Genomic DNA, 20,680 nt, shown 5'->3' with positions numbered 1-20,680 from the left:
ATGCTGCAAAACAAACATCATCAAGACTCCAGAGCAATGGTGAACTTCTTTACAAAAAGAATGTGAGAGGATGGGGTGGGTGTTTCTGTCCATTAAACCATCTCTTTCCTGCAGTAATTCAATTACCTTTAGGTCACCTGGTTAGCTTCTTGACTTAGCATAAGCCCTTCTAGGTATAATTAAGTCATCAGTAGACTTTTTAACCCACACTTGGGCCTTAAAAAAAGAAAATAAAAAAATCAAACCAACAGACATACCACAGTGCAAAATTTCAGTCTATGAATTTATGAATGATTCATAGCAAGAATACAATTGAATGACTAGCAAGTTCTTTATCAAAACTGCCTTAGGGAACTGCCTAGTAAGTTCACAGTATCATTCATTGGCACATGAACTTGCTTGGATAATGTGAATAAGTACTTTGTTTGGATACTGAATGAGACTTAGAGGTTTGTTAAACTATTTAAAAAGTGACAGATTCAATTACTGCAGGAAAGTTTAGAAAAGTACATAAAGTCAGGCAGTTAAATGCCACTAGTTTGGGTTTATTTCAATGTCAACTTATACACGCACAAAATAAATAAACCCAAAAAATCTCAGTTCTGCAACAGAACTGAATATAAAATTACTTACCACTTCTTCTATCAGATCTTCTACAATAAGACCTTGCTCATCTGTCCGTAGATTTGTAACCCACATCCAGCCATCTTCCAATTCATTATGGACAATAAACATATCTCCTTTAAGGAAACTGAAGAGTGTTTCAATAAGATTTATGTTAGAAGTACAATCACAATACAAAGTTTAATGAACACAATGCATTCTTGAGCATAATTTCAGCAAAACATTTGAGGAAATCTGAAGATGAAAGATACATTTATTGGTATCCCAAGCACACCACGTGCATTTTTCACACAGCTTAAGTAGATATGATAGATGAACATTTATCTTTCTTCAATTTACATTTAGAATCTAATAGATACTTTAAAGTGTGCTATGGACACATAAACCAAAAAACACTACAATAACATTAAAAGATAGTAACATTCTTCTGAGAAATCAAGAGGGATCAAATACTAAACACAAGTAAAAACAATCAGAGATTCTCTTAATAGCCTAAGAAAATGTTACTTTAATCAAAACCTCTATTTGTATAATAAAGCCTGTAGATATCTACTATTTAGGTCTTTGCATATGCAGATAAGTGCTAAAAAGAAGATACAGAACAGTTCATTGAAAAGACATGCAGTTAGCTACAATAAGAGCATAAATACAAAGCATTAAAACACCCAAGGTAGTTTCATTACTGGAAGGTTAGTAAAAGCTGTCCTTAAGCGTAATCCCAGACTCAGGTGTACTGGTTTTGGTCGGTATAGAGTTAAATTTCTTCATAGTAGCTCCTATGGTGCTATGTTTTCAAACTGGGCTAAAAATAGTGTTGAGAACACACTGATGTTTTATTTACTGCTGAACAGTGCTGACACAGCATCAAGGCCTTTTCTGGTCTTCACACTGCACTGCCAGCAAGAGATGCACAAGAAGTTGGGAGGGGAAACAGCTGGGACAGCTGACCCCAACTGACCAAAGGGATATTTCAGACCATACAAAACTGTGCTCAGCAATAAACTAGGGGTGGAAGTTGCCAGGTGGTGACAGTGTTCGGAGACTGGCTGGGCATCAGTTGGTTGGTGGTGAGCAATTGCTTTCATTTGAATCATTTGCCTTTTTGGGTTTTCTTTCCCTCTCTCTTGGTTGGTTGGTGCTTGTTTTTTTTCCCTTACAATTAAAAAAAAAAAATCTTTCTAAATATTAAACTTTCTTTATCTCAAGCCAAGAGATTTTTTTCATTTTTACCTTTCCAATTCTTCCCCCATTCCACCGAGGGAATTCGATGGCAAAGTTTATTACTTATTAAATGAAGCATACAACGGAAAATCATGGTAAAATTGAGCAAAAGATCATAAAACCATAAAATAGTTAGGGTTGGAAAGGACCTTAAGATCATCTAGTTCCAACCCTCCTGCCCTGGGCAGGGACACCTCACACTAAACCATGTCACCCAAGGCTCTGTCCAACCTGACCTCGAACACTGCCAGGGATGAAGCATTCACAACTTCCTTGGGCAATCCATTCCAGGGCCTCACCACCCTCACAGTAAAGAACTTCTTCCTTATATCTAACCTAAACTTCCCCTGTTTAAGTTGGAACCCATTACCCCTTGTCCTATCACTACAGCCCTTAATGAAGAGTTGTCCTGGGTTCAGAAGTAGCAGTCATTTTTTCTCCTTCTTGGTAGCTGGTGCAGCACTGTGTTTTTGACTTTCAGCCGGGGAATGGTGCTGATAACACCGATGTTTTTAGTTGTTGCTAAGTCATGTTTACTCTGACCAAGGACTTTGTGAGTCTCATGCTCTGCCAGGGAGGAGGGGAAGGCAGAAGGAAGCAGAGACAGGACACCTGACCCAAACTGACCAAAGAAGTATTCCATACCACAGCACGTCATGGCCAGGATGTAACTGAGAGTTACCCAGAAGGGCTAGGACTGCGAGGTTGGACTAGGTATTGGTCGGTGCTCGGTCAGGTGGGGTGGGACGAGTTATCTCAGGGTCGGCTGGTGCTGAGGTGTTGTATTCTCTTCCCTTGTTATTTCCTTTATCGTTATTATTATTGGTGGTAGCAGTAGTGATTTGTGTTATAACTTATTTACTAAACTGTCCTTATCTCAACCCATGGGAGTTGCATTCTTTTGATTCTCCTTCCCATCCCTCCGGGAGCAGGGGGAGGGCAAAAAGGGGGGGAGTGAGAGAGCGACTGCACGATTTATGGCTGACTTTGTTTAAACCATGACAAGAGTCCTTCTCCAACATCCTTCTAGGCCCCCTTCAGATACTGGAAGGCTGGTATGAGGTCTCCACGCAGCCTTCTCTTCTCCAGGCTGAACAGCCCCAACTTTCTCAGCCAATCTTCATACAGGAGGTGCTCAAGCCCCCTTAGACCAAAGGCACGAAGGATGAGGGCATCCCTCCCATTGAGTCACAAGGTTCAGACTAGATCCCCTTGCTTTCTAAAGTCTTGATGGAACCCAGGTGCGGCTGGATCTAGACATAGTCTTAGGCTAGAACAATGATATTCATCTAAAAGGCTACAAGTGTCATTTAGCATCAGCTTGCAGTTTTAAGGTGAATTGCAAGATTTCAAACAACACTTGATTATTAAAGCTAATATACACACACTTGCAATCATATAATCATAGAATGGTTTAGGTTGGAAAGAACTTTATGATGATCGAGTTCCAATGCCCGGCCAAGGGCAGGGACACCTCCCACTAGGCCTTGTCACCTAAGTCCCTGTCCAATCTCATTGCCAGGGATGGAGTATTTACTACTTCTTTGGGCAACCTGTTCCAGTGCCTCACAACCCTCACAGTAAAGAACTTCTTGCTTATACGTAACCTGAACTTCCTGTTTAAGTTTTAACTCATGGCCCCCTGTCCTATTACTACAGTCCCTGATGAAGAGTCCCTCTCTGGCATCCTTGTAGGCCCCCCTCTCCAGAATAAACAGCACAAATTTTCTCATGATGTCTTTGTATGGGAAGCGCTCCAGGCCCCTTGTCATCTTCACGGCACTCCTTTGGACTTGCTCCAAAAGCTCCATGTCCTTCTTACATTGGGGACACCAGAACTGCATACAGTATTCGAAGTGGGTTCTCACGAGAGCAGAGTAGAGCAGCAAGATCACCTCCTTCGACCTGCTGGTCACACTTCTCTTGTTGCAGCCCAGTATACAGTTGGCTTTCTGGGCTGTGAGCGCACACTGCTGGCTCATGTTAAGTTTTTCATCAAGCAGCACTCCCAAGTCCTTCTCTGCAGGGCTACTCTTAATCACTTCTCTGTCCAACCTGTAGGTGTGCCTGGGATTGTCCTGACCCAGGTGTAGGACCTTGCACTTTGCATTGTTGAACTTCCTCGGCCCACCTCTCAAGCATGTCAAGGTCCCTCTAGATGGCAACACTTCCCTCCAGTGTCCCAACTGAGCCACACAGTTTAGTGTCATTGGCAAACGTGCTGAGGGCTCACTCAATACCACTATGTCATGAACAAAGATGTTGAATAGGATCAGTCCCAACACCAACCCCTGAGGGACACCACTCTTCACCAGCCTCTACATGGACACTGAGCAACAATCTGCATGTGGCCATCCACCCAATTCTTTATTCACCTGGTGGTCCACCCATTAAATTTATGTCTCTCCAGTTTAGACAAGGATGTCATGAAGGGCATTGTCAAATGCCTTGCATACAGGTATATGATGTCAAGTACTCTGCCCCTGTCCATCAGTTCTGTAGCCCCATCATAGAAGGCCACCAAATTAGTCAGGCAAGATTTCCCCTTAGTGAAATCATGTTGGCTGTTACCAACCACCTCGTTGTATTTCATGTGCCTTAGAATGTATTCCAGGAGAATCTGCTCCATGATCCTGCCAGGCAAAGAGTTGATACTGGTCTGTAGTTTCCTGGGTCTTCCATTTTCCTCCTCTTGAAAATGGGGGTTTGTGAGAGACTGATCTGAAATCAGACTCCACTGTCCATTGTCTCAAAGTTCGGTATGAGAAGCTGAGATGGGACTCCACTGTTCACTGCCTGAGGGATGAGTGGGAAAGAGCTGAGATAAGACTCTTCCAACCATTTCCTGGAAGACTGGTGTGAGGAATTGGAATGGGACTCCACCACTGTCTCAGAGATGAGTGGGAGGAGTTGAGATAAGACTCCTCCATCCATTGCCTGGGAGAAGGGAGTGAGGAGATGAATTGGGACTCCACTATCCATTGCCTGAGGGATGAATGGGAAAGAGCTAAGACTCTTCTGTCCACTACCTGGAGGACTGGTGTGAGGAATTACTGTCCATTATCCCAAGAATTGCTGCAGACAGGCAGTTGAAAAGCTCCTGCCATTGAAACTGGTCCAGCAGGAAGAGATGACATGAAGAACATAGGTACTCCCTCCAACTCATTATAAAAGGGGGAGTAAGAAATCCCCAAAATGGGTACCTTCAAGGGGAAGACTCCAGAAGAACGCCTCCACGAGGACACCCACCTCCAACAGACTCTTGGGGGACACTCTGCTCTGGTACCGACTATGAACCCTGAAGAACTCCTACTACCAACAACAACAACAATGGATCCCTGGGACACCACTTGATCCACGGTGATGACTATCTCTCTCTTTCTCTGCACCCAGAATCCTTGCTTCATTTTCTACCTTTTTTCCAATCTGTCCTATCGTTATCCTCTTTATTACAATATTTTCCCTTGTTTATAATAACTGTATTTTTGTAATTTGTAATAAACTTACTAATCGATTATGGTACTTGACCTCGTTTGTGTCTTAATTTCACTCTTGGGATCACGAATTGAAACAGGGTCCGGCACCGGGGTTTTCTCCAATCAGACCCTGACAGGGTTATATTTCCCTTTTTCCAGTCATCGGGAACTTCACCTGACTGCCATGATTTTTCAAATATGATGGCCAGAGGCTTAGCAACTTCATCCACCAGTTCCCTCAGGACCCATGGATAAATTTCATCACATCCCATGGACTTGTGCACATTCAGCTTCCTAAGATGATCTCGAACCTGATCCTCTCCTACAGTGGGCCTAAGGTCTTCATTCTCACAGTCCCTGAATCTGCCTTCCAAGACTTGAGTGGCATGGTCAGAGCACTTGTCAGTGAAAGTTGAGGCAAGGAAGTCATTGAGAACCTCAGCCTTCCCCAAATCCAAGGTAGCCAGTTCTCCCGATTGCTTCTGGAGAGGGCCCACATTATCCCTAGTCTGACTTTTGTTTGTGACATACCTATAGAAGCCCTTCCTATTACCCTTGACATCCCTAGTCAGACTCAGTTCTATCTGGGCCTTAGCTTTCCTGACTGCCCTGGGTTCAGCTATGCCATCCTCCAACAGATAACAGGGTGGTTGAAGCCCCCCACGTGGACAAGGGCTTGAAAGCACGAGGCTCCTAAGTCATCAAATACCTAAACCAACACACACACACAGACATATATACATGCACATACATTTGTATATAAATATTTATATAAAAAACTATCCTGGTAAAAAATTTCCTCAGGTTCAGTGAAAATATTCACATCAGTTTTCTCAGCATTCCTCAACAGTCTTGACTATTAGTGAGCAGAAGTAACAGGTAAATGGTCCTCCTATTTCATAAACTTGAGATTTTACGGACTCTGAGAGGCATCCCACTGAGGGAGATACCCTGTCGCAGCCTGCTGAGGTCCAGGAGAGCACAGTGGGTCTCTCTCTTGTGACCACTATTTACAGGGTCATAAGATGATTGGCTTTAGTTATCAGTGAATTTCCATGCTGGCCTCAGTTCTGTGTCGGTTCTACCAGTTGCACAACACTTATGTTCCAGGTTGTTACTGAATGACTGATCACCCCAACAGAGCTCCTGGTTCAATCAGATAGTACCCAACATTCCAGATCTCTGTGTGATGCTCCCCACCTTTGCCAGACAACCATAGTTCTTGGTACAGCCAGGGAGTTCTCAGTCATCCAGCTCCTTGCGCCAGTGCAAAGGCTGAGGCCTAACAGGAATTCCTGGGGAAACAGAGAGTTCCAGGAAAGGGGGAGAGGGATGCACCACCACAATTGCTGGTCACAATACTGATTTATCTATTCTCATCATTAGTTTCTCTGATCTGTGCTGTGCTCTCATTTTTGCTGTACAAGACTGGGTTTGGCTTTTGCAGTTTTCTGTGCTCTGCAGTGCTTAGCAGTGTTTTGCCTGGGAGATTTATTACTAAAACACTGTATTTGAGCTTTATCTGGTATTCGGGCTCTGTACTAATGCAATTACTGTACTTCAGGAAACATCTCATGGAGACACTTCCTCTGAGAGCTTTTTTTGTTGAGTAAATACAGAACAGCACCTTCACCACCTTCTTCCATGATGTTTTCTCCCTTGTTGCAATAACTCTTCAGTGTCTTGAACATCCTTGGGAAACCAAAATGTGGCATTTCTTTGGAATACTGATTTGGCTTTTTCCAAGTTTAACCAACTATTTAGGAATATCACCCAGGCCCCCGAGGCAGTATGGTTATGGGTGTCAAGGCACGTGGGAGAATATGGGCAGATATGTAGAAAGGTTGTCATCTCCAATGGTCTGGGACTTCACTCCCAGATCCTGATGAAGCAATAGAATATTTTTTAAAAAAAAGATGTTCTGGCTATTCCAGAGAGGCACATCTTATCGCACTGTGCTGGGGCCTGGCCTGCACCTACCAAACACTGCTCTGTACTATTCAGCACCATCAAGGAGAAAGGAAAGTCTCTAGATCTGAAAACATACCAATAGACACTGTGGCTAAACCAGAAACCCATCCACCTCCATAATTAAAAAGAAACAATGGAAGCAGAAATCAACTCGTTTATAGTAAGGGATGAAGCTTCTCCAAAGAGGGAGCAGAAGAAAGAATCAAAAGAGGCAACCTGTTCTGCAGCAGAGCAGTCACAAGAGCAGGAGGGGGAATGGACTGAAGTCATGAAGGAGACAGAAACCACCTGATCCCTATCCTTAAGTGAAGCATGAGATATGCAAAGCTGTCAACCAGGCAAGCAAATTATCAGCTGGTTGCTCCAGTGCTGGGATACTGGGGCCAACAGTCAGGAATTAGAGGGCAAGGAAGCCATACAACTGGAATCCCTTGATAGGGATTAAGGCCACTGACAAAGGTATTGGAAAATGGGCAGGAGGAGTCCTCAGCCTTTGGAGGCAACTCCTGTCCAGTGTGAAGGATAGGTATCCCTTCAAGGAAGGTCTTGCAAATTCCTGAAACAAGTGGACCACCATTGAGAGAGGCATCCATCTGAGGGAATTAGCCATGACAGAGACAATCTATAGCAGGTATCCAAAAACCCAGATGAAATCCAGTGTATGCAGTCCATGTGGCAAAAGTATATATCGAGTGCACCAATATCATATGCCAACACCCTGGTGATAATGAGCTGAAGGGACATGGAAGCACCAAATATGGATGGATTGGCCAGCTAACTCAGAACATGAAGAGAATCTTGCTTCCTCCCTACAGGCCTGCATCTCAGCTGTGGAGAAACTGTCCCAACAGTTGTCCCAGACGCCAAATAAGGATAGGACTTCCTTACTCATACTGACCAATGTTTTGACTATTAACAGTCAGCTTTTCTGTTCAAGGGAGAGGGTTACCAGTGGCACACAGCACATGCCACCCTGCGGTTCTATCTGCATGAAATGGGATGGTAAACCTACCTGGAGACTAGAAGCTAGATTACAGGAACTGCAAGAAAAAACAACAACCAAAAGGCATCCATCAAGGAAAATCACTGCTCTAGTATCTGTTGGTGTTTAGTTGCTGGCTGTGGTTAAACCACAATCTCAAGGTCATATGAAAACTTTTCACTGGAGAACAGGGGGACTTCTTGATCAAGTCAGATGATGCATCAGGGATATAGGCAATAGCTATGAGGTACTGAAGCTCATCAACTACTAGTTCAATCCATAAATAGATAACAATTTTCTATGGAACATCTCTCATCTGAGAGTATTATGATGGTTGCATCCACTCCAAGTGAAAAGCACTTTGGCTCACGCATCACAGACAAGTAGGCCTGACTGAAATCAACCCTTCTGTGCAAACCTTGAGAATTGTGCTAGGCCATATCTTCTCAGGAATCAAGTAGTTTAGGCCATGCGTTATCATGAGATAAAAGTAGCAGCCTAAGATGGGACCAGACAAAACTGCCACAGCTGGACATACATCAAAATAAGGTTTGCCTATAAGTCAATCACTTCACACTAAATATGTGTAGTTCCCAGACACAGGCCCATTGAGGTCTCCTGTAAAGCAGCAGGCTGCACAGCTGTGACACACCCCACCCCTCCCACCCCCTTGAGAAGACATGCCTTGCAAGGTTGAGAAACCCCCTTACTTAGCATCTGATATCTATAATGAAGTAAGCAACATTTTACAATAGAATGATAAAACCATTTGGGTTGGAAGGGACTTTAAAACCTCATCTAGTTCCAGCTCCCCTACTATGGGCAGGGACACCTTCCACTACACCAGGCTGCTCAAAGCCCCATCTAACCTGGGCTTGAACATTTTCACAGATGGGGCAGCCACAACTTCCCTGGGCAAATTGTTCCAATGATTCACAATAGTCCTGATCAAAGGACCTTAAGATCATCTAGTTCCAATCCCCCTGCCATGGGAAGGGACACCTAACCCTAGACCATGTCACCCAAGGCTCTGTCCAACCTGGCCTTGAACACTGCTAGGGATGGAGCGTTCACAAACTCCTTGGGCAACCTGTTCCGTTGCCTTACCACCCTCACAGAACTACTTCTTTATATCAAACCTGAACTTCCCGTGCCCTAGTTTGAAGCCATTACCCCTTGTCCTATCACTACAATCCCTGATAAAGAGTCCTTCTCCAGCATCCTTGTAGGCACCCTTCAGATACTGGAAAGTTGCTATGAGGTCTCCACGCAGCCTTCTCTTCTCCAGGCTGAACAGCCCCAACTTTCTCAACCTGTCTTCAGACAGGAGGTGCTTCAGCCCCCTTAACATCCTCATGGCCGTCCTCTGGACTTTCCTGTTTGTTGTCCACTGGACACTGCTGTTTGTTGTTAAACTGTTCTTATCTCAATCTGTGGGGTTTACATTCTTTTGACTCTCCTCCCTATCCCTCCCAGGGAGGGAAGAAAAGGGGGTGTGAGCAAGCAACTGCCTGGTACTGAGTTACCAGATGGGCTTAAACCACAATAGATGGTCATGAGAGCATCTATACCCCACCCTCCACAGACTTCATTGAATTTGCTAGCTGATTTCACCCCAAATTAAATCCCCTTGAAGTACACACCAGACTTCCTCATCTTCACAGACTGTTTAATTTGTTCAAAGGCTTGTTGTTCCTCAGGGCCCCAAGTGAAATCGTTCTTCTTCAGGGTCACATGATAGAGAGGGCTTACAATCAGACTGTAGTTTGGGATGTGCATTCTCAAGAACCACACAACACTTAAGAAAGCTTGTGTTTCTTTCTTATTAGTTGGTGGAGACATTGCTGTTATTTTTTTTTATCACATCTGTGGGGTCTGACAATGTCCATCCCTACATGTTATTCCCAAAAAATTATCTCCTGTGCAGGTCCCTTAACCTTATTCTATCTAATGGCAAAACCGGCTTTCACGAGGATTTGGATTTTTATTCCCTTTCTCAAAAAATTTCTCATCTGTATCACCCCACACGATAATGTTGTCAATGTGTTGCAGGTGTTCAGTTCACAGAAAATAAAAAGAAGGATGAGAAGAGTGTATTGATTTTATGTAGCAAGGTCTTGGTAGCAGGGGGGTGGACAGGGTTGGCTGAGCCAATCAATGACTGTGGTAGCACATGTGTGATAACGTGTAAGAAAGGGAAAAAAAAATGTGGGGCAACAGAACCAAAAAAAGAGATGAGTTAGAATATGTGAGAGAAATAGCTCTGCAGACACCAAGTTCAGTGAAGGAGGGGGAGGAGGTGCTCCAGATGCTGGAACACCCTGGTGAAGACCATGGAGACACAGGCTGTCCCCCTGAAGCCCATGGAGGTTAACAGTGAAGCAGATAACCACCCGAAGCCTGTGGGGGACCCCACAACAGAGCAGGTGGATATGCCTGAAGGAGGCTGTGACCACATGGAGTGCCTGCACTGAAAAAGGTTTTCGGGCAGGACCTGTGACCCTGTGGGGGACCAACTGGAGCAGTCTGGTACTGAAGGACCGTACCCTGTGGAAAGGATCCATGCTGGAACAAGTTCATGGAGGGCAGTCTCCTGTGGGTGGGCCCCACAGTGAAGCAAGAGGAAGGAGCAGCAGAGACAATGTGTGATGAACTGACTGCAATCCCCATTCCCGATCCCCCTGAGCTGCTGGGGGGGGGGCAGTACCTAGAGAATTTGAGAGAAGAATGGAGGGATGGGGAGAAGGTGTTTTTAGATTTGTTCTTATTCCTCATTACCCTGCTCTGGTGTTAAATGGTAAGAAGTTAAATTAATTTCCCCAAGGCAAGTTTGTTTCACCCATGACTCTAATTGGTGAATGACCTCCCTGTCCTTATCTCAACCCATGAGCCTTTCATCATAGTTTCTCCCCTCTGTCCAGCTGAGAAGTGGGAGTGATAAGAGCATCCAGAGAGGCAAGTCAATAACTTCTAAAAATATTAAGAATACACATTTAAAAGTTTATTTGTTCAATACAGAGTCTTTACAAAAGGGGAAAGGCAAAAGGAAAGGGAATCATTCTTGCTCCATTTCAAGGACGGATGTTTTAAGCACAAGCAACAGAATGAGTGACAGAACATTAAAGGCAAAGTTGGGTTGTTTTTTTTCCTTATTTCAAGGAAGAAATTGGTCGGGAAGCTATGGACCAGGTTAGAAAAGCTAAGGCCCAGTTAGAATTAAATCTGGCAAGGGATGTGAAAGATAACAGGAAAAGATTCTGTAATTACATTGCAAATAAAAGACAGACTAGGGACAACATGGGCCCTCTCTGGAACCTATCAGGAGGACTGGCTACTCTGGATTTGGAGAAGGCTGAGGTTCCTAATGACTTCCTTGCTTCCGTTTCACCAGCAAGTGCTATGACCCCCCCACGCAAGTCTTGGAAGGCAAATGCAGGAACTGTGAGAATGAAGACCTTAGGCCCCCTGTGGGAGAGAATTTGGTTTGAGACCATCTTAAGAACCTGAATGAGCACAAGGCCATGGGACCTGATGAAATCCATCCGCGGGTCCTGAAGGAGCTGGTCAATGAAGTTCTGATTATCTATCATATTTGAAAAATTATGCCATTCAAGTGAAGTTCCCAATGACTGGAAAAAGGGAAATATAACCCTATTTTTAAGAAGGGGAAAATGGATGACCCAGGGAACTACAGACCAGTCAGTCTCACCTCTGTGCCTGGCAAAATCATGGAGCAGATTCTCCTGGAAGGCATGCTAAAGGCACATAAAAAACAACGAGGTGCTTGGTGACAGCCAACATGGCTTCACTAAAGGGAAATCCTGCCTGACCAATTTGGTGGCCTTCTGTGATGGGGCTACGGAACTGATGGACAGGGGTAGAGCAGGTGACGTCATCTACCTGGACTTGTACAAAGTGTTTGACACTGTCCTGCATGACATCCTTGTCTCTAAATTGGAGAGACATTAATTTGATAGGTGGACCACTCAGTGTATAAAGAACTGGCTGGATGGCTGCACGCAAAGAGTTGTAGTCAACAGCTCAATGCCCAGTTGGAAAACAGTAACAAGCTGTGTCCCTCAGGGATTGGCGTTAGGACCGCTCTTGTTCAACAAGAACAGTGGGATTGAGTGCGCCCTTAGCAAATTTGCCAACAACACTAACTTATGTGGTTAGGTTGATACACTGGAGGGAAGGAATGCCATCCAGAAGGACCTTGACATGCTTGTGGGGTGGGCTGATGCCAGTCTTATGAAGTTCAACCAAGCCAAGCGCAAGGTCCTAAACCTGGGTCAGGGCAATCCCAGGCACAGCTACAGGTGGGGTGGAGAAGCGATTCAGAGCAGTCCTGCACAGAAGGACTTGGGGTGTTGATCGATGAGAAAATGAACATGAGCTGGCAGTGTGTGCTCACAGCCTGGAAAGCCAACTGTATCCTGGGCTGCATCAAAAGAAGTGTGACCAGCAGGTCAAAAGAGGTGATCCTGCCCCTCTACTCTGCTCTCGTGAGACCTCACTTGGAGTACTGTGCACAGTTCTGGTGTCCTCAACATAAAAAGGACATGGAACAGTTAGAACAAGTCCAGAGGAGTGCCACAAGGATGATCAGGGGGCTGGAGCACCTCCCATATGAAGACAGGCTGAGAAAATTGGGCTAAGGGGTAATGGGTTCAAACTTAAACAGGGGAAGTTCAGATTTAGATATAAGGAAGAAGTTCTTTACTGTGAGGGTGGTGAGGCACTGGATTGGGTTGCCTAAGGAAGATGTGAATGCTCCATCCGTGGCTTTGTTCAAGGCCAGGTTGGACAGAGCCTTGGACAACCTGGTTTAGTGTGAGGTGTCTCTGCCCATGGCAGGGGGGTTGGAACTAGATGATCTTAAGGTCCCTTCCAACCCTAACTGTTCTACGATTCTGTGATTCTAAGACACTAAAAATACTATTCTTCATTTTATCAGAGTAAATTTTCACATTCTCTTTCTAGTGGTCAAGATAGGTTTTGCTTGAACTGTTTATCTGTTACTAGCTACTTCTGTAGGCAAATCCAGAGCCAATGTATTTCAAACCCTCACAAGACATTTTCATATAGAATTCTTTCATGCATAAACTTACATTTTTCTCAAAGTGGGAAAGCCTTTGAAATTAGTAATGTTCTACTTCTAGAATAAGTTTCATAGTTCTAGCCATTAAACATAACTCTTCTTACAATTAATACAAACAGTATACCCAAAATAAAAAATTTATTGCTATATCGGGGGGGGGGGGGGGGGGGCGGCAGGGAAAAAAATGCAAGCATAGTGAACATATACTAAAATAATTAGTTTTTAGAAATACTCCAAGAATTTCACAACTGCTTCTACCTCTTATTAAAACATACCTTATTTCATCAGTTTCTGGCACTTTGGTGTAAGGTAGAATTGCTCGAACTCTTCTTCTATCCTCCACAGGCTACAATTTTAGAGAAGAGTACATAGATATTAATTTTACTTTCACTTTAGTTTAGACTTCCTCCCCCCAGCATTATGCTATTCTGAGGCAAAAAACTGGTAATAGTCATTGTATCCCTTTGCTATTTTTAAGTTTTCAAAGGGTCAAAAAAAAGCAAGAGCTGGAAATGCTTAATTCCTGAAGTTATCTACAAAAGCTCTCATTCTGTTTCTAGCCTTCTGACATTATCTATCACATTTTCTCCAAAAATCAAATTGCCAATAATGTCATTCCCATGAAAGAGTACTTTAGAACTTTCTTCTATTTAGTGGAAATTTATGAAAGTTTAGCATTCAGGAACATTTTTATTGGGGGGGGGGAGGGCGGGCGGTTTGTTTGAGTTTTGCTTTGTTTTGGCTTTTTTCTGGGCTTTTGGGGGGTTTTTGGGGGGGGGTTTGTTGGGATTTTTTGTTAGTTTGTTTTAATTACTGATACTGTCTTAAGGATGGTCAATTGAAAGAAACCCAGCTTTCAGTAGCTTTGGTTATTTCCAGGATGCTTATTTTGAAATCTTTGCTAAAAAATAGTAATATTATTTTGAAACATGTTATTAAGTCAGTATAAAACTATAGGGCTAACTACATTACAATGGTGATCTTTACTAGCCAAGAACCACACATTTTCTGGTTTATCTCAGTTTACATACAATGTTATTACTATACTTGGAGACAACTGCAGTACCTGGTATATAGCTTTCTCATTAGAGATTTTCATTAAAAAAAAAAACATTTTTTTAATATTACTTTCTATCAGCAACAACATGCTTATATATTCCTTATATTTCACCATATACTGAGACAGCTCTAGAATTAGTGGAAGATGTCTACAATGCTTTTTTCATCGAAAACTATGAAAATCAAATGCAAGATTAATGATGTTAATATTTAAGTAAATTACAATTAAAAAATTTACTACTTGCCTCTGGAGGTGCTACTGGAAAGAATAGTTTTTCCCCCTTTAGCAAACAAGACACATGACTGTAATAACCAATTAAGTCCGAGAGAGATGCAAAGCGACGTCCACCAATGTAATAGTCTCCGCACATGGCAATAATCCTATTAATAAAGAAAAGGAAGCTTGACAGAAGAAAATCTTTTGCAACAAAACATTTGTGTGTTATTTTATTGGGCTTGTGATTTTTTTTATATAAAGGATAATGTTGAGTTTTTAAAGCAGGCTATGTTCAACAAAATACAATATTACAAACTCACTCGTATACACACACCCTCTCCCCTTAACTAATGAATAAATATTTGAAGACTGCAAAGAGATGTAGTTTAGAAAAAAGTAAGCAGATTTGCTAGAACTAGATGAAATTAAACACAAAAATGTAATTACCAGCATCCTGGACAAATTACATACTACATTAATACTTCTATCATACAGCACACAGCTTATATGCTAGGCCTGTATAAACTTGGCAAAGTATCAATACATATTAATAATAAATACTTGCATTTAATTATGCAGGGCAGAATACTGAAATACCTTCAAAAATTACTTTTCTACAATTTGTCTGGTATCCATGCTAAAAATAAGAAAGAACTTTTTAATAATAATGTACTCAATTTTAAAGCCTGCTAATAAATAGGAAAAATGCTTAAAAAAAAAAAAAGCATTTCAATAGTTCAACACAAAATGAAATTCTTAGAAAACTGCCCATCTTAATAACTTATGTAGTTGGGGGGGGGGGTAAGTTTGCATTGGGGTTGGGCTTTTTTTCAGGGTGGTGGTGCATATTTTAGTCCTCAGATTTGTGAACGCACTTTCTCATACAAACAAAAAGGTAAATACCATGTCTGTTCATATTTCTATGCAACACAAGTTCTGAAAATAGTTAGAAATAATTGATTAAGATAAGAGAGTTAACATTTTGTCCTGGGTTCAGAAGTAGCAGTCATTTTTATGATACCTCAGTTACCAGCCTGTTCGTATCACAACCAGTGGAGTTTACAATATTTTGATTCCTCCATCCCTCCGGGAGTGGGTGAAGGAAGAAGGGGGGGGAGTGAGCAAACGGCTGCATGGTTCTGAGTTACCAGCTGGGCTTACACCATGACAGTTCTTTCTGGCGCCCAATGTGGGGCATGAAGGGTTGAGATAACGACAGATCTGACCTGAGTGTGTCTAATCATATTTGTGATAAGCATTAATTGTTTCAGATTAATAGTCACTCGCCAAAATGCTGATTTATGTGCTCTCAGAGTTGTTGTGCTTGGTCTCACAGTTTCAGCATGTCATACCTTACTTACAGCTGGTATTTGCTGTTGCAGTGTTTATCGGCTGGGGGACCAGGGATAAGGTTACTCTTTCACTGTACTTCATGGTAATGACTTGTAATACAGCAGACTTTAGAGAAGAGATTCAGAGCAGCCATGTGGAGAAGGACTTGGGGTGTTGATCGATGAGAAAATGAACATGAGAGGGCAGTGTGCGCTTGCAGCCCAGAAAGCCAACCATATCCTGGGCTGCATCAAAATAAGCGTGACCAGCAGTTTGAATGAGGTGATCCTGCCCCTCTACTCTGCTCTTGTGAGACCTCACTTGGAGTACTGTGTACAGTTCTGGTGTCCTCAACATAAAAAGGACATGGAACTGTTGGAACAAGTCCAGAGGAGAGCCACGAGGATGATCAGGGGACTGGAGCACCTCCCGTATGAAGATAGGCTGAGAAAGTTGGGGCTGTTCAGCCTGGAGGAAAGAAGGCTGCGTGGAGACCTCATAGCAGCCTTCCAGAATCTGAAGGTGACCTAGAAGGATGCTGGGGAGGAACTCGTCATTAGGGACTGTAGTGATAGGACAAGGGGTAATGGGTTAAAACTTAAACAGGGGAAGTTTAGATTGGATATAAGAAAGAAATTCTTTACTGTAAGGATGGTGAGGCACCGGAATGGGCTGCCCAGAGAGGTTGTGAATGCTCCATCCCTGGCGGTGTTCAAGGCCAGGTTAGACGAGGCCTTGGGTGACATGGTTTAGTGTGAGGTGTCCCTGCCAATGGCAAGGGGGTTGGAACTAGATGATCTTAAGGTCCTTTCCAACCCTAACTATTCTATGATTATATGATTCTATGATTCTAGACTCATTGATCATGAAACTTGGCTGGTATGTGTTCTCAGAGTGGTCACCACCTCTATACTTTGGGAGACATATAATGGAATTTTTTAAAAATTACACATCTTTCTTTTTCCTTTTTCTGGAGGGTCAGTCTATGGAGGAGATATTCCCTCACACCCTCTGCTCCCCCACTAAGCTATTTACACTGGGAGTAGATTCTGGAAAAGTTGAAGATATTGAATATCCTTTCAGTGCCCTTGAAATCAATCTCCTACTTTTACTGAGAACCAGTTTGTCTCTGTTTTGCCTATGGCGTGACCACCCTGAGAATGCCCGATCTTGTACGATTGCAGAAGCTAATCAGGGTCCTCCAGCTTGGGTCTTGCTGAGGTTAAACAATGATATAGGAGGACCACCAGTAGATTTTCCCTGAGGCTGGACAGTCATGAGTGGCAGGGTGTGTGTGACAGTATGGGCAAGTATCTAGTCCACTGGGTCCCTATAGTGCTTTGGAAGCATCAGAGATGGAAGGCAGCTGTATGGAGTTCTCTGTAACAAGCTGCAGAGACTGCTGAAGGAGAAGGTGAATCAAGTCAGTTTGGAGGAATGAAAGCCATCCAGCTGGCCTTGGACATTGCTGAATGAGAAAAGTGGCCAGTACTTTATTTCCATACAGACTCATGGATGGCAGCAAATGCCCTGTGGGGATGGTTGCAGCAATCGAAGCAGAGCAACTGGCAACTCAGAGATAAACCCATCTGGGCTGCTGCACTGTGGCAAGATATCGCTGCCCAGGTGCAGAACCTGGTGGTGAAGGTATGTCACATAAAGGCTCATGTACCCAAGAGTTGGGGCAATGAGGAACACCAGAACAACCAACAAGTGAATAAAGCTGCTAAGATTGAAGTGGCTCAGATGGATTTAGATTGGCAAGGTAAAGGTGAATTATTTTTAATCCGGTGGGCCCATGACACTTCAGGCCATCAGGGCAGAGATGCAACATATAGATGGGCTTGTGACAGAGGGGTGGACTTAAGAATAAACATTATTGCCCTGGTTCTCCACGAAAGTGAAACGTGCTGCAATTACACAAGACAAGCAGTTAAAGCCTCTCTGGTATGGAGGACGATGGCTGAAGTACAAATATGGGGAGGCCTGGCAGATCGACTCCCACTGACCTACCAAGGCAAGAGCCATATGCTTACTATGGTGGAAGCAACCACTGGATGGCTGGAAACATATGCTGTGCCGGACGCCACTGCCAGAAACACTATCCTGGCCCTTGAGAAACAAGTCCTGTGGTGACATGGCACCCCAGAGAGAATTGAGTTAGACAATGGGACTCATTTCTGGAACAACCTTAGAGACACTTGGGCCAAAGAGCATGGCATTGAGTAGGTACATCACATCCCCTACCATGCACCAGCCTCTGGGAAAATCAAACAGTACAATGGGCTGTTAAAAACTACACTGAGAGCAATGGGTGGTGGGACTTTCAAACATTGGGATACACATTTACCAAAAGCCACCTGGTTGGTCAACACTAGAGGATCTGCCAACAGGGCTGCCCAGCCCAGTCAGAACTTTTCCATACTGTAGAAGTAGATAAAGTTCCTGTGCTGCACATAAAGAATTTTCTGGGGAAGGCAGTCTGGGTTATTCCTGCTTCAGGTAAAGGCAAACCCACTCGTGGGACTGCTTTTGCTCAGGGACCTGGATATAACTGGTTGGTAATGTCAGAAGATGGGGAAGTCTGATGTCGACCTCAAGGGGATTTGATTTTAAGGGAAACAGCCAATGAACTCAATTGTATGCTGTTGCCTGCTATGTAGCACTTTTATAGCCCATCAGCCAGATGTCTTCAGGTAACCAGAGACTGACCCCGACTTCCCTACGAACATCACCCAGCAAAGAATGAAACCAGATGAGCTCAGCAGTGACAAGTTCAGCGGTGTCATCAGCAAGCAACAATCCAACACTACACACGATCTCTCCTGCCCTTAAACACTGTTACAAGGGATGGAACCTGACATTCCAGACTGGATGAACTCAGCAACTTTATAGGGATTGGTACATGGACTAATGGACCATGGACTAACATCTCTCCTGGTGTGTGTAGGGGGGGGGGGGGAGTGTAGGTGTGTGCATATATATATATATGAAACAAAAGTGATGGCATATTGAAAAATGTGGGATCTGAGTATGACGTGAATAGTATGGAATAAGGGGCAGATACTGTCCTGGGTTCAGCAGTAGCAGACATTTTTCTCCTTCTTAGTAGCTGGTGCATTGCTGTGCTTTTGACTTTAGGCCTGGGAACAGCTCTGATAACATGGATGTTTTTAGTTGTTACTCAGTAATGTTTACTCTGACCAAGGACTTTCTGAGTGCTCTGCCAGGGAGGAGGGGAAGCCAGGAGGAAGCAGAGACAGGACAACTGACCCAAACTAGCCAAAGAGGTATTCCATACCACAGCACATAAACTGGGTTTTTTTACTCGGAAGGTGCAGATCGCTGCTCGGGTTGGGCTGGGTATCGGTTGGTGGGTGGTGAGCAATTGTATTCCCTCCCCTTGTTATTCCCCTTATCATTATTATTATTGGTAGTAGTAGTAGTAGTTTTGTGTTATACCTTATTTACTGGACTGTTCTTATCTCAACCTGTGGGAGTTATATTCTTTCAATTATCTTCCCATCACTCCAGGAGGAGTGGGAGGAAAAAATGGTGAAGTGAGCAAGTGGCTATGTGGTTTTGAGTTGCTGGCTGGCTTAAACCTCAACACAGTTTTTAAAACATCTGTATTACACAATTTGCAAAAGGAAAAAAGTACAAAGGTTGAACCAATATTTTTAACCAGACAGTCCAAAGAAACAATCATTTATGTAAACTGAGGGCATCAAGATGACCTGAATTTTTCCTGCAATGCCGAAGTTGGATAGCAGTCCTGAGTAATAACACTGCTTTAAAAATGTGAAGACCTATCTGGAAAAGCAACTTGGAGAACTGAGAAAACACAGTGGGACTGAACTTTTCCTTTAGTCATACATGTTGGAACTAGATGATCTTAAGGTCCTTTCCAACCCTAACTATTCTATGATTCTATGATTAAAAAAAGTGAACAAGACATTTGATATACTTAAAGACTATAATTTTTTGGTAAAAATTACGAAATCAACTGCTTTATGAAACCTGCAGAATGCTAAAACCAGTTTCCAATAAATTATGTAGTAAATTGGAAAAACATAATTTACACTATGTACATAAATTGCCATGTCTTTTAAATACCTATAGGGATGGTGACTCAACCATTTCCCTGGGCAGTCTGTTCTAATGATTAACAACCCTTTTAGCAAAGACATTTTTCCTAATATCCAATCAAAACCTCCCCTCGTGCAACTTGAGGCCTTTTCCTCTTGTCCTATCACTTGCTACTTGGGAAAAGAGACTGACATCCACCTTGCTACAAATCCTTTCAGGAAGTTGTAGAGTGCAAGGTCTCTCCTCAGATGCCTTTCCTCCAGGCTAAACAACCCCAGATCCCTCAGTCACTCCTCATAAGACTTGTTCTCTAGACCCTCCACCAGCTTCATTGCTCTTTTTTGGACATGTTCCAGCACCTCAATGTCTTTCTTGTAGCGAGTGGCTCAAAACTGAACATGGTATTTGAGGTGCAGTCTCACTCATGCCAAGTACAAGTCACTTTCCTAGCCCTGCTGGCCACACTATTTCTGATACAAACCAGGATGCTATTGGCCTTCTTAGCTACCTGGACACACTGTTGGCTCATATTCAGCCAGCTGTTAACCAACACCCCCAGGTCCTTTTCTGCCAGGCAGCTTTCCAGCCAGTCTTTATAGAATCATAGA

The 20,680-nt window shown here is 43.3% G+C and overlaps 1 protein-coding gene across 1 annotated transcript in view; it reads right to left on the bottom strand.

Moving 5' to 3' along the window:
* LOC133262742 (ras GTPase-activating protein 1-like) overlaps window positions 1-20,680 on the bottom strand; it is a 124,475-nt gene that overhangs the window by 71,202 nt on the left and 32,593 nt on the right. Inside the window, exons 3-5 of the mRNA XM_061442189.1 lie at window positions 14,680-14,815; window positions 13,651-13,721; window positions 634-751 (exon numbers count right to left, since the gene is read on the bottom strand). Coding sequence (XP_061298173.1) covers window positions 634-751; window positions 13,651-13,721; window positions 14,680-14,815 — 325 coding nt within the window. The remainder of the gene's footprint in view (window positions 1-633; window positions 752-13,650; window positions 13,722-14,679; window positions 14,816-20,680) is intronic.

This window comes from Pezoporus flaviventris, unplaced genomic scaffold, assembly GCF_033815535.1.
Source record: "Pezoporus flaviventris isolate CSIRO_AGI_PZ_B2104156 unplaced genomic scaffold, CSIRO_AGI_Pfla_v1 ptg000219l, whole genome shotgun sequence".
NCBI classification, from domain to species: domain Eukaryota; kingdom Metazoa; phylum Chordata; class Aves; order Psittaciformes; family Psittacidae; genus Pezoporus; species Pezoporus flaviventris.
The sequence above is the reverse complement of the archived record's forward strand: the minus strand, read 5'-3'. Positions and strand labels throughout refer to the sequence as shown.